The 14,263-nt window shown below is 37.4% G+C and overlaps 1 protein-coding gene across 1 annotated transcript; it reads left to right on the plus strand.

Annotated features, from left to right (window-relative positions):
* The first annotated feature begins 921 nt into the window (after window positions 1-921).
* On the plus strand, window positions 922-13,376 carry LOC118271464 (zinc finger protein GLI4). The gene is made up of 17 exons (XM_050695714.1): window positions 922-1,144; window positions 1,247-1,337; window positions 1,948-2,136; window positions 2,911-3,031; window positions 3,632-3,660; window positions 3,750-3,891; window positions 4,701-4,864; window positions 6,217-6,328; window positions 6,791-6,900; window positions 7,375-7,478; window positions 7,924-8,239; window positions 8,675-8,915; window positions 9,603-9,746; window positions 10,334-10,438; window positions 11,009-11,088; window positions 12,374-12,440; window positions 13,240-13,376. Exons 1-16 carry the CDS (start codon window positions 1,068-1,070, stop codon window positions 12,401-12,403), a joined length of 2,055 nt encoding a protein of 684 aa, XP_050551671.1. The 5' UTR covers window positions 922-1,067; the 3' UTR covers window positions 12,404-12,440; window positions 13,240-13,376.
* Window positions 13,377-14,263: the final 887 nt, after the last annotated feature.

Consider the following 14,263-nt stretch of genomic DNA (forward strand, 5'->3'; position numbering starts at 1 on the left):
CCTGCTTTTCGAGCTAAAGCCCCGGTAAGCCCGCAAGGTAGTCCGCAGCTCTGGATCAGGTATCAGCCCTACTGGGCCCCATCTGTGGTGGTCTGGTGGCTCTTTGAGGCGCACGCAGAACGCGACGCGTCGCACGCATGGGAATACCTACACGTTGAATCTCACTCAATATTTCGACTCTTGGTAAACGAGTAAACGGACCGCTCTCAAAAAACGCTACATTTTTTATAATTTCGTGTTATTCATGCAACATCAGCTTTAACCAATTGATTACAGCTATTATTACATAAAATAAACATTGTATTTCTTTTTTTTTAATAAATCTATTTTTTTTACCATCGCCTGTTTGCAGCGTTTGGGAGCGTTTCGTTTACAGCCTGTATACAGACAGAAAAAAAATATCTGTAGTCAAAAGATATATTTTTTTCTTCTCATGAACATTAAGTTGGTTCTGAAGTATTCTTCAAGCATTCGAGTGGGCCCCGCAACGAAATGAGCAGACCACTTAGACGTTGTAACAAACCTCTTGAAAATACACTGAATAATAATTTTATTTATTCACATTTTCGTGAACAACATGCTTTCAGAATGGCGAATGAGAATTTTTTAGGACAATCGAGCCTGAAATTCGGTTTGAAAGGTATCTTTGTAAGTGGATTCATAAAATTATAACTTTATTTTTATTAGTAGATACTCTAGCTATTGATGGAAGTCCATGAAAAAAACGACTATTAAACACAAAAATGTCCGCTAAACATAAGATAAATTGTTAATCTCAAAAATAATTAATTACGCAAGGAAAACCACTGGATAATCATAGTATTACTTGAGTGTTTCAAAATAGGTCACCAACCTCACAAAGTTCAAAAGAGGTCACATTGCATTTGACAGCCTAGAATTATTTGACACACGCAGCTTATAAAAAAATAATTTAAAAACTAAAAAATTCAAATGCAGAACACTGATCGTCATAGAAACAAAAATCTAGTTGAGAAAAAACAGACTGTTTGACGTTGACGTCGTGTCGTTTTTTGTCTCGAAAAAATAATTGAATATTGCAAAAATAAATGATGTTTTCCGATGAAGAAATAAAAGAAGAAATGCCGGAGAGTGGTTTCATGCAACCGGGTGATGAGATTATAAGGTGCGATCTTCGATTTTTTTCTGGCAAATAATTGAAACGCGGCCATGGTGATTTGTTTAACGTTTGTTTTATTTTTGTTTTATGATAATTCCGTTTTTGCAGCATACGCGAAGTGTGTTTGAGTGACAAGTTTGACAAAAAGGATTTAGGATTCAGTGGCGAGCCGTTGCTATCTACCTCCAGCAGGAACGACGTATGTACTAGAATTTATTCTTATTTTACAAATTATATTTTTTACCAAGAACTGACGTGATGGAAGCCACATCAGCTTCGATATCCTTCAAGTTTGATTGACAATTCAGGTCCGACATCTGTCATTTGTAGTGCCAAAATCAAGACCATCAAGAATGCTCATTCATCAATCGAAAAACGTCTTATTGACGTTTGAAATTAAAGTCAATATCATTTGATTGTCCCGGGGTGGCTTTCTTCCCATATTTTGTAATTTTTAAGTAGGCTATTTTACTGGTGATTTGTGTACACAGTAGTTAAAGTAGATTGTATAACACACTGTAGGAGTTATCATCCCTTTTTAGCAGAACACAAAATATTGCTATATTTTAACAATTTGAAAAAGTAACGATTTAATGTACATTCATACCCTAACTTGTAACAAAGTTAATATTTACAAAATTATTAAATGTTTTGAGAGGCATTATTTTATTTACTTATTATTCCTTTTTCTGTCAGATACAAGTATCTTACGTACAATTACTTTCCTTTAAAAAACACATGAATTACTAAAATTACACTACCTATTTTGTTGTACTCAATTAAACTATTTTCTTTCTTCTAACCATCAGCTCGATGTACCCCGCTCTCTGTTTCGTGACGGTTTCTTCTCCGATGGCTTGGAGCAGCAGCAGGCCAGGTTCGCATGGACGGAGGAAGATGGCAACATTGCATCCCTGGTCTCCGAACCAGGGTTTGGAACCACTGGACAAACGACTTTCGGCAAGGATTTGGATGCCGCACTTAAGAGTGAGATGAAGGTACAATTTTTGTTTTGGAATGTTTTAAACTTTTTGTCTAAAAATAACCGGCTAATTTACTTAATTATACGTAAGGGTGCTTTTCCACTAGAGATGTGCTATGCTACGTTGCTGTGGATGCGTTCCACCAATCATATTCATTGGTACACATAGCATAGCACTGGTAGAAACGGACTCAGCTAAGCTATGTTTTTATATGGAACAATACGTGAATGAATGCATGCTATGGATGGCTTCCCTACTATCGATACATCGTATACTCGAGCTGCGCATCTTCCTCGCACGCTACATAGCAGAGTATCAGTGTTTTTACATCTACGTAACATAGTTACATAGTACATCTCTGGTGGGAGCCCTGAATAGGGAGTGGGGGCAGTCCAGCATCCTAGAAATGCCAACAGCGCACTAGTAGCTCTGGTGTTTTTGGTGCCCATGAGTGGCACTGATTGCTTACCATCAAGCGGCAGCCTGCTCGTTTGTAAAAATGTGTTTGTTTTACTTTGAAGTGGCAACATTATTGTAATTACCAGACCAAAAAGCATTTTATGCGGTACTAGCTACTTACGCGCGGTTTCACCCGCTCTGCTTGGCTCCTATAGGTCATAGCGTGATGTTTTATAGCCTTTCTTGATAAATGCACTATCCAACACAAAAATTATTCAAATCGGACCAGTAGTTCCTGAAATTAGCGCGCTCAAACAAACAAACTCTTCAGCTTTATAATATTAGTATAGATAAAATTGACATGCGAATTTAGCCGTTATAATATTTTAGGAAGCCGACACTTCGAGTGCAGTGCTGCAGCCGACCAATCGAAACGGCATCACGTTTAGTAAGAAGATATTTGGAGAACCCCACCTCGTCTCCTCTACGTCTGCAGGAACATCAGGAACAGGTACAATATGATTTATAAATCTACCTCTCGAATCATGAAATTTTGTATAAAATTATGTATATTTAGAATTGAGATCGGTTATATTTATTTATTTAAACCTTTACAATCAGGCAACTATGGCTCATAGATATATACCTTAAACTAACATATTATATACGACATATACAATAACTTGTTAGTAAATAAAACTTAAAACTATGTCACTAACAATATCACTTCCTATGCACTATATATAAAACCGAAGTGTTGGAGAGCCATGCTTCGGCGCAAATGGGCCGGCTCGACCGGAATGATACCACGGCCTCACAGAAAACCGACGTGAAACAACACTTGCGTTGTGTAAGTGAGGTTACCGGAGGCCCAATTACCACCCTTCCCAATCTTCCCAATCCTCGATTCACCGACAACCTGTAAATTCCTAAACCCCAAAAGGCCGGCAATGCACTTGTAACGCCTCTAGTGTTTCGGGTGTGCATGGGCGGCGGCGATTACTTACTATCAGGTGATCCGTCTGTTCGTTTACCAGCTTATATCATACAAAAATCCTTCTTATAACCGGCAATTCAAAATCCTTTAATTTAGATCAATTGTTTACATTAGTTTTATGGAGTGCCTCGAGTGACTGCCTCGTTGGTCGAGTGGTCGCAAGTGCGACTGCCGTCGTGCGAAGTATTTACATGGATTGCTTCTCCTCAGAGTTTTTCGACTTATTTCTTAGTCTAGTAGCAAGGCACAGATCTGGAATAAGTGTCCTGGTATCCATATACTGGTTGACAAGGCGGATCCTCGCTCCAGATTCCACTACGTAAAATATGTGAAGAGGCATGGACGGACTGTCAAGCTATGGGAGTGTGGTATTTGTAAGTACATACGCATGTAGCTTTATACAGTTTCGAAAAAAAGTAAATTAAATAAAAATGAAATTATTTTATTATAACTTTTGTGAGACATACTAAATTAATTATAATGTTTTCGGCGTAAGCCGTCAAAAACATTTTTGACGAGGAACTCGACTAGTTTCAAGCCATGCTAGAGGCTCATATTTGTATTAGTAATTGATTCGTCTTTCTTTGACTCGTATTTCGGAATGCAAGTGCAATTTCTATGTTGGGAAAAGTGTTATTGAGAAACTGATATTAAAAATGTAGAAGCTACCATTTAATACGTTCACTTCTGTTGATCTGACCTGATGCTGATACGGTATTTAGCATAGTATTTTTCAGACTTAGGAAAAGGTTTTAAGGATATTACTTGGCTCAAAATAATGGAGGCGGTTTATAAAATAATAAGGCCCTTTTTTTTAAAAAAAGTTATTAAGTATCATCCAAAGTTTCAATTTTTGTATGTTAGAACTGATTGCGTACTATCAGCTAATACATTTGTTAATTTACCGTCCTATCCTATAAAAAATCTTACCACCGTACCCAGAGTCATTTAATGGTTATTTAACCCTGTCCTTAGCAATTGTTTTCGATACAAAATCGTTACTAAGGAATAGTGTAAGTAATCATTAAATGTTTCTCACGTTACTCATGTAACTCTAAAGCATAATAAAATTTTGATCTACTGCAAATTACAGGCCAAAATTTATTGGTACCAACAGGAACTCAGTACGGCGCGGTCGTGTGATCAATATAGTAATTGATTTAAAACGACTCTCATCTAACAGGTAGCCGCGAGTTCCAACACCAATACACTTTGATGCGTCACCTGCCCACACACACTGATGAGAGGAACTTCCACTGCGTCGCCTGTGGGAAGAGTTTCAGACAACTCTCTACTCTGAGCCAGCATCGCGCCATACATTCTGCTGAGAGGCCTTACGCATGCGAGGTATTTTACTTTGTGTAGCAACAAATCAGATACAATATTATTTATTTGTCTAGTCTATACTTTTTTTCACAGTAAATGTTCACGAAAATCTTTATTGTAAGAACTAGCTTTCCAACTGCAGGTTCCTTTATCATTCTTCAGCATTCAGCATACTATTTCTATATCGCTAACCTAGTAATATATTGGCACATCTGCAAAAAATGCGAAATTGACTTTATATGGTTTACGTGTTTAAAAGTGCATATTAATCTATTTATTTCCATATTCATCGAGAGAGGTCGTAAGTGTCATTATACCATTATTGTAGTTTCCCACCTCACGCACGTAAAACAACGGTTCATTGGTCAGTAAACTAAAAACACAGGCGTAAGGTTGCAAGCCTTTCCGTTTATTACCGGATACATTTCGGAGAGTGTGCGGGGGAATTTCACAACTTGATTCCCCCTAGTCCTTTTCATCATCGAACCACAAGACAATCGGCGAGGCGTACCGCTTCATGGTAGATATCCCACCCAATCGCACAAAGCACTTCGCTTCAAGCTTCCTTGTGCCACTGCTAGGGAATGGAACTCCTTCGGGGTCTGCGTTTCCTGATGGGTATAACCTGGGTGTCTTCAAGGCCCGATTCTGAATAGGTTGCCATGCAGACGTGCCATATTGGGCCGCAAAGGACTTACCATCAGGTAAGATAGCGGCCAAACGTCGACCCATTAAATGTAAAAAAAATATACTAAAGTAGTCAGGTAAACTATGAAAACCGCAAATGTGTCAATGTATTACTAGGTGTGCGATATATGAAACTTATATCATAAAAACGCACAAAAGACCGACATACTTTCCTATTTATTATTATAAATGCGACTCTAGTTAATACGAAATTCAAGGGACTCTTATAATATTTCCAATTACCGAATGCTCGAAATATCAACTTATCGACTTCGATCGAGAGTTAACTGTACTAGTAAAGAGTTAAATATCAAAATCAGCGGATTTAAAAATCACTACTTTACAATTAATTTTGTAATTCTCAAACGCGTATACTAAGTCTTGAACTGTCAATAGAAAACTGTTGAAGCCTACTGTGTCATACTCTTCAGCAGAGCCACCAATTTAGAAGTTGATCATTTTATCCTAAAATGATGTACGTGAAACGAACATAATGTACGCATACCGCTTCCCGCATCCGCTAACGTCGGTCACTGGTGACCACCACGGCGTTTAATGTGTTAAATACCTATCACAATTTATTAAATACATAACTAAAACGACGTAGCTTAGTAAAGGACGTATAAAGCTTTGTAGACATAAAGTAATAAGAAATAAGTAACTAGCAAGGTTTTCATCCATTACAGGTGTGCAACAAGACGTTCAATCGCGTGTCCACTTTGATCTCCCATCGCAAGACCCATTCTGATGAGAAGCCATACAGGTGCCATATTTGTCCCAAAGGATTCCATCAAAAAGGTTACCTTCATCATTTGAGCATTAAACTTAGTAAAAATAATATAGGAAGCAGCTACCTAACAAATTCATAGCTTTAAAGTAAAGAGCAGTTTTTGTGCACATATTTACTTTCACGTAAATATTATACTTATACTAATATTATAAATGTGAAAGTTTAATCACGTCAAAACATTAAGGATGGATTACATTTAGAATAATAAATTATTTGCGGAGGCTTGTTATTAGCAATTTTAAGTACCATTTTTGTTATTTATTTTTGTAATTAGTCTGTAAGCCTTCCTAAAAGAATAAAAAAAACTGCTGCTGGGATTGGGATGAAATTTGGAAAAGGTCGGGAATAATACATAAGCTATTCTATATCTCATAGGAACGCGAACGAAGCAGCTGAAGCTAGTAAAAATATAAGTACCAAGAGTTTAGATATCCTTCGTAAATAGTTTCTAAATAGTTTGATTTTTACAGGAAATCTTCGTAACCATCTGTTCACGCATACCAACGAACGTCCTTACCGCTGCAACATTTGCTTGAAGGGATTCAACCAACAATCCAACTTGGTCTGCCATAAAAACAAAGTAAGTGCCACAATACAACAAAATTAAATTCAAGAGAAGACAGAACCAGAACGTTACTGCTTGGTACTTGACAGAGATCCAGTAGCAGCGCTTTCTGATATATCGGAACTTATAAAAGTGCGATTTGCAACACCAACGATTTGAAGGTTTGGACCTTCTAGGTTATGCCACTTGACAAGGGCCTACCACAATCGCAGTTCCATACCGCTGTCCAACTCCTGTTATGCCAAGTACCTCACTTCCTAATCTTCCCAGTCCCCGTTTTTCCAACAACACCGGAACACTGAAGTCCGGCGCGTCCCAGGGAAATGAATGACTGTCTTGGATCCCGCAACGAAACAAATCAGGTGTCATTAAGGAGAAGAAAATACATACCTATCTATCAACTCTCTTTTTGAAATTGACACTTGTACCATAATAAAATCTTTTCTTTTTACACTATCCCAAATTCACAATACTCTGTTTCTTACCCAGGCTCACCCAGATGACAGCAGTTGTCCACCTGTAAACGTGCGAGGAAGGTCCACAACTCCTCGCATTACTCGCGCAGTTACGGAAACTCAACCTGATACTACGAGGTTAGTTCAACCTTTGTTTTATGATCCGGAGCTGCGGACTACCTGGCGGGTTTACCGGGGTTCCGGCTCGAAAAGCAGGAGTAGGAACGGGGTGGTTTTTAGTCAGTAAGAGTCTGACACTCTCTCCCGCCTCGCTTAAGGCGGGAGAAGTCATTAGATGATTTCCCCCGTCTGTTTCAAAGCTTTATCACATAGGCCTCCAAAGACTTCCAGATTTGGACGTTCCAGAGCTTATGCCCGAATACTCAAACGCTACTCAATTTTAAGACGCTCTCAAATGTAGTTCTGTCACTATCAATTCTTTATAAAATGATAGAGATAGCACAATATTTAAGTACTACTTAAAATTGAGTAGCGTTTGAGTATTCAGGCGTTAGAGTCAGAAAAATAAAGCCTCATCGTAATCCTAATTCACCTAAGTCCAAATAAAAAATCTTTTTCACAGACCCCAAGTAGAGCATTGCGAAGTATCATCCTCTGTGGGACCCTACCTACCATCAGTCGAAGGTCCATCATCATCAACTTGGACCTCAAAACCAGACCCTTGGGAGCTTCCTAAGCCTTACCTGGAACCTGGGGACATTTGGAACGAAGGTCCTTGGGCGTCCATGAGCAGTGGGGTGATTGTAGACCCCATAAAGACTTACCATATGGGTGTTGCTTTGGCTACTAGGCAGACGCCATTTGCCTTGTTGAAGCCTGATAATGGAACTCCTGTATTGGTGAAGGTGGTTGATACGAAACTTCCTGGTGGGAAGCAGGTAAATTGTTTTTTTTTTAAACGTTGCCCCACACTAGGATTCTTCCTGGTTCGTGGGTGCGGTTACAAACATACAAGTACACATATACATGACATTCAGACCCGAAACAACAATTTGTGAATCTCACAAAGAGTTGTTCCGTGCGGGGATCGAACACCGCTACACGTTGCGCGCCAGTATTTGATTGTCAAAATGTGTAATTTCATTATCAAATTCTACCAACAACACTAAAAATATTAAACTGATAAAAATGTAAAAGCTATCCAACATTCGAATCTTTTAGTAGAAAATTGACGTATCTTATACGAAAGTTACTGCTGTTTTGTCTTTCTATTTTCCAAAATTTCCGCAAATTCGCTTTATTTTGGCATTTAAAACATTGCATTACTTCTCGTAAATAGCAGTAGCTTCAATAACTTCAATTTTACCATTCAGATGTTAGTACCAGCCACTGCTGAAGATCTAAGAGTTGGTGGCAAAATAGTTCTGAAGAATGATACAGAAAGTGGTGTAGTACCACATGGTGATATAGAACCACGGATGGAAGCGAACGGTGCCGTGCAGATTCGAGTCCCAGTTGTAGCGACTGTTGTGCCCAGGATCAAACCTGGTGGAAGACTGCAGCTTACTGTCGAAGAACCGCACCATGCTTATCATACTGCTTTGTCTGCTGATGGTAAGACAAGTTTATAATATGTTTTATTAGATATGTATTATAATTGCAATTTAAGAGTGGCGTGTGAGATAAATTTGAACTTTTTTTTCTTAAACTTCATCCCACACTAGGTTTTTGTGCGGGGATCGAATCCGCCACACGTTGTACGGCAATTGCCCAGCTACCGCACCAACCGTGCGGTCGATTTTGATTACGTATTTGTTATTTTGATACTCATCAAATGAGACAAAGTAAGAGACTTTATACGCGCACTTTTTCTCAGTGAATGCTCTGTGCGTACAATAATATTCAAATTACCATGGCCCAAACACGAAACCACCTATGTATCGTATTAATGTTTGTTGAGTTTTCACAAATGGACCGGCTCGACTGGACTCTACCCGAAAACCGACGTGAAACAACGCTTGCGTTTTGTTTCGTTGTGTGAGTGAGGTTACCGGAGGCCCAATTCCCCCTTCCCAATCTTCCCAATCTCCGATTCCCGAACAACAACCCTTAAATTCCTAACCCCCAAAAGCCGGCAACGCACTTGTAACGCCTCTGGTGTTTCAAGTGTCCCTGTCCATGGGCGGCGGCGATTGCTTACCATCAGGTGATACGTCTGCTCGATTACCGGCGTTTCATAAAAAAAGTTACATCTTAATCAATAATGAGTAAAAGTACACACTATTTATATTATTTCTTCAGTGGGTGAAGTGAACGTGGAGCCATGCACCACGAGGAACGAGCTTCGCATTGGTCCCACCAGTGCTCTGACCACCAGCGCCCTGACTCACCCAGAGCCGAGACGTTTGGATACTTGCAGTGGCTTCGATGATGGATTGCGGACTGGTAAGTAGACGAGGATCTGTAATAACAGTAATATGAATGCCAATTTAGTTTAAAAGGTATTGAATATTATGAAGATTTTAAATTTCATCAGATCAGCTCATTTTTTCCAAAAGAAACACAAACTACTGTAATATTAATTTCAAACTAGAGGCAAGTTTTCTACATTCATACATAACCTCATGCCTGTCTCCCATGTGGGTAGGCAGAGGCAATGCGAAATAAATTGCTACAAATCTTCATACCTCTTTCGCTTCATCAACAGTCATCAGTCTTTTTGTGCATGGTCGTCGGTTAAGGATAGATACTTTAAATTTGGCCCTTATTTAATATATCGCCTATCTGGTCGCTATATGTCTGTCTTATTTTCTCATTTTAATTCAAATATAATGGAACTAGCGACCCGCCCCAGGTTCGCATGGGTGCAATGGTGATATATTATGCCTGTATTATACATATCAACCTTCCTCTTGAATCACTCAACTCTCAATTTAAGCATACAGACAAAAATAGCGATTTTGTTTTATACTATGTAGTGATTGATATAGCGTATCCCAAAGACAGTGTTTTATCTTCAATTTTTACACCAGGTACAAGAATTTCTTCAACTTGTGCTTTGCCGCCGCCGGCGCCGTCTCCTCCACTGGACCTCATCTCCATGGACCTGTTTGAACCAATGGAATGCATACCTTTAGGTAACATATCAATAATACAATTAATAATCCTATAATTTAAAAGAATACTTTAACTTTTACTAATTCAAAAGAATTTAAAACAATACTTTTATCGAAATGTCAAAAACGTTACTTTTCTATGAATTTTACAGGAGATCGCAACTTATGACGTCATAATTTTTTTGTGTCAAATAGCATGCTTATTTCTCTAAAATTAATTGGAAAAATAAATAAATAAGTACCTATATCGTCAATTAATGAAACTACGATTATTTTGGGATATTTTAAAGTACTAAAATGTCAAAATAATTTATTTTTGACCTAGGAAACTACCCAATTCATAATTAAAACTATCAACGAATCAAAAGCAACTAAACTTAGTAACAAAAATGCAGTTTTTTTATTGTTTCCCTCGCCAATCAATAGATGGCGTTACGAGTAGCGTTTGTTATTCTCAATGTAAAACGACAAAGTTGTTTTCCGCTATGTTTATAATAATTGATTATTTCTTTAACGTACTTTTATTTATTTTAAGTAATGCTTCGTTTGAAATTGATAGATTGAAGTTCAAAATGTTTTTTTTTTCACTAGGTCCTCAAATTACGGCTGTGGATAACATCGACCAAGGACCACCTTCAGACGACTCCGACATTTTTATTGGAGAATTCGAGGTTAGTTTAATATTATAACATATAATAGGAATATACATACCGGGTAAAATGGGGTGAATATAAACTCAGGGGGTGAATAGAAACAAAATTTTTATTAGGTTAGTTTGTTTTCATATTTTTGGTTTTAATAATGAATTAATAAAAAAATATTTAAATGGTGTAAACAGTTTTAAATTACGTGAAAACACAACTAAATGTTGTTCCTATTCACCCCCGATTTGTTTCTATTCACCCCGTTTTACGTACATATAGACACTAAATTATCATAGGAATTAGACTACCCAAAACAGTCAATATAAGGCAGATTTTTTATTGAGTAGGAAAATAATAAAATCCGAAACAAACTTTATAATAATCTAAACTAACGACCGAAATCAGTTACCGATCTCAATCTTACATCTCTGAATCGATCTTATCGTTTGACAAATTCAACTAAGTTCACCATCCCATCTGATGGTAAGCAGCCCTTGCAGGCTAGGTACACTTGACACTTCGGAGGTACCTATTATAAATGCGTTGTGGATCATGTAGGAACTGTTTGTGAGACATATTATTATGTTCAAATACTCAAACGCCACTTAATTTTAAGTGGCTCTCAAAAATATTTCTGTCCCTATAAATTCTTTGTAAAATGACAGAGATAGCACGATATTTAAGTACAACTTAAAATTGAGTACTATTTCAGTCTTCGGGGGTTAATCAAACCATGGGTTGGACAGTAGGAATCCTAACCTCCCCGGTTGAGCAGACCCAGGACCCAGAAACCTTTAATCTGTCAGACAGACATTTAAAATTTCTATTATCTCTTCTTCTATTAACTCTGAATTCTTCTTAATTTTGATTTTACAATTGTTTGGATTATTTTTTCACGCTCGAATCGATCTCCCAACGCTTGCAACCATATCGCACACCTAGTAATATAGTGGCACATCTGCGAAAAATGCAAAATTGACTTTATATGGTTTACGTGTTTAAAAGTGCATATTAATCTATTTATTTCCATATTAATCGAGATAGGTCTGAAGTGTCATTAGTAAAACAACGGTTCATTGGTCAGTAAACTAAAAACTAAACAAGTCGGGTAAACTATGAAAACCGTAAATGTGCCAATATATTACTAGGTGTGCGATATGATAACGAAAACAGAGTAGAATACATTTTGTTACACTTCTCTTTACGTGGGTTGCATAAAGTAACTAAGGGATTAATATCATATTATTTATTAATAAATTCAGAGATTTTGTATTGAGATCGGTAATTAATTTCGGTTATAAATCTACTTCAGACTCACACGGATATAACACCGACGCTATAGCCCGGGATATAGAACGAAGATGGCAGACACGATTTTGGTATCGAATTTATCATATTTTATGCCATCCACTATATAAATTCATTAGTATATAATAATATATGGAAGTATAGAAAATTATAACACAATAATTACGCTTTGTGTTCTTATTATCAACAATTTTAGGCACGAAAATCAGTCTGAAATCTACACCAGTTTATAAAATGGTACTAAAATAAATTAGCGAAAGTGCTAACCCCCAAATAAAGCGGCTGTAGACACCTAGTGTCGCTAATCGCTGTAGTTATTATTATTTGGACAGCGATATAGCTAATATAGTAACTGACATAGGAGCTATGCTTTGGCAGTTGGCACAAATGGGAGTGGTACTACAGCCTCTCAGAAACTTGCGTGAAACAACGCTATCATTGATTCCCACTATGTGAATAACGTTACCAATTGCTTAAAAATATTGGCAACGCACTTGTAACTTCTCTGGTGCTTCTATTGCGACGGGAGAGTGGTGCTAACCATTAGGAGATCCATCAACTTCTTTGCCCTCTGTCTCATTCCCATTCTCACAACAATTCTCTAAACCTATTATTGTGAATAAACTCAGTGGAATTATATAGAACTTGAGACGGAATATTTACCATATTTATCGGCGAATATGAACTGATCATGGCGTTCATCCGTGATCATGGCGCTTGCAACAGTGCCGAAATATCGGAAACTCATAAAAATAGATAAACATGGTAAATATCCCGTCTCAAGTTCTAATATTAGTGTTAGTGACCATGTCAGTTTAAAAACTTATTTCAGTATTATGTTCCAGTAATGACAATGTATTCTTTTTTCAGGATTGCATCATGCTGTCGGACACAGACTGAATGAACTGGATGTAGTTATAGTTAATTTTATTTATTTTTTGTTTTAGTTTTATTTGAGCATGTGAAAAGGATAACGGTTTGATTTAAGTGTAAGCGAAAATGTAAATACATTATAGTTTTACTGAGCAAGTCTGTCTTTTAATATTCATAGTTAATCAATCCATTTGTAGCTATTACTTTAGTCTCCGAAGTATATATGTCAGTGATCAAATAGTCATAGTCAAGGTAAAAAATATTTATTTAAAATAGACCGGGAAGGCTCTTTTGAACGAATAGAACATAAAATGAGCTTCCTATCATAAACTGGTCCCTACTCCTACTTGTTTAGACAAGATTCAAGTAACAGAATATCCCAATTATTATTATAGATATTTTTTCCAACCCGAGAATTAAAACCTATTTCTGCTTGGCTCTCGAACCTGATGGACCACATTTATGGGTCATATTTTTAATACATAATATTTATATATGACAAGTTTCGTTCCTCAATTGTATTACTAAATCCTAAGACTTTATTTTAAGGCATTTAGCTTAGACTGCGTGGTTGGCGCGGTGACTGGGCAACTGGCTGCCGTGCAACGTGTAGCGGATTCGATTCCCGCACGGAGCAACATTTTTTGTGATCTACAAATTGTTGTTTGTTGCATCTGTAATTTGTATGTTTGTAATCACAGCCTATAAAAACACCATTTCAATCTCCACATAACTAACAATGAGCTCATATCACAAAATTGCTCATTTTATTTTCCGTCGCCTATCAACCTATCAATAAAAATGCCAACACAATTGACGTAAGGGCCAAAAAAGGCAATTTCCTGTCGTCAATGTAAATAATCCGGGATATTATTATGACGTAACGATGACGTGTATTATATCGTTACAATGTCGTCGTCGTATCGTATTGTTGTCGGCACGTGGACGGAAATAGGCCCTCTCGGAGTGCGCCACCCCTGATAACATAGTTTGGTTCGAAATCCCGTACAGAGATGGCGTT

This window comes from Spodoptera frugiperda, chromosome 9 (genome assembly GCF_023101765.2).
Source record: "Spodoptera frugiperda isolate SF20-4 chromosome 9, AGI-APGP_CSIRO_Sfru_2.0, whole genome shotgun sequence".
Classification (NCBI taxonomy): Eukaryota; Metazoa; Arthropoda; class Insecta; order Lepidoptera; family Noctuidae; genus Spodoptera; species Spodoptera frugiperda.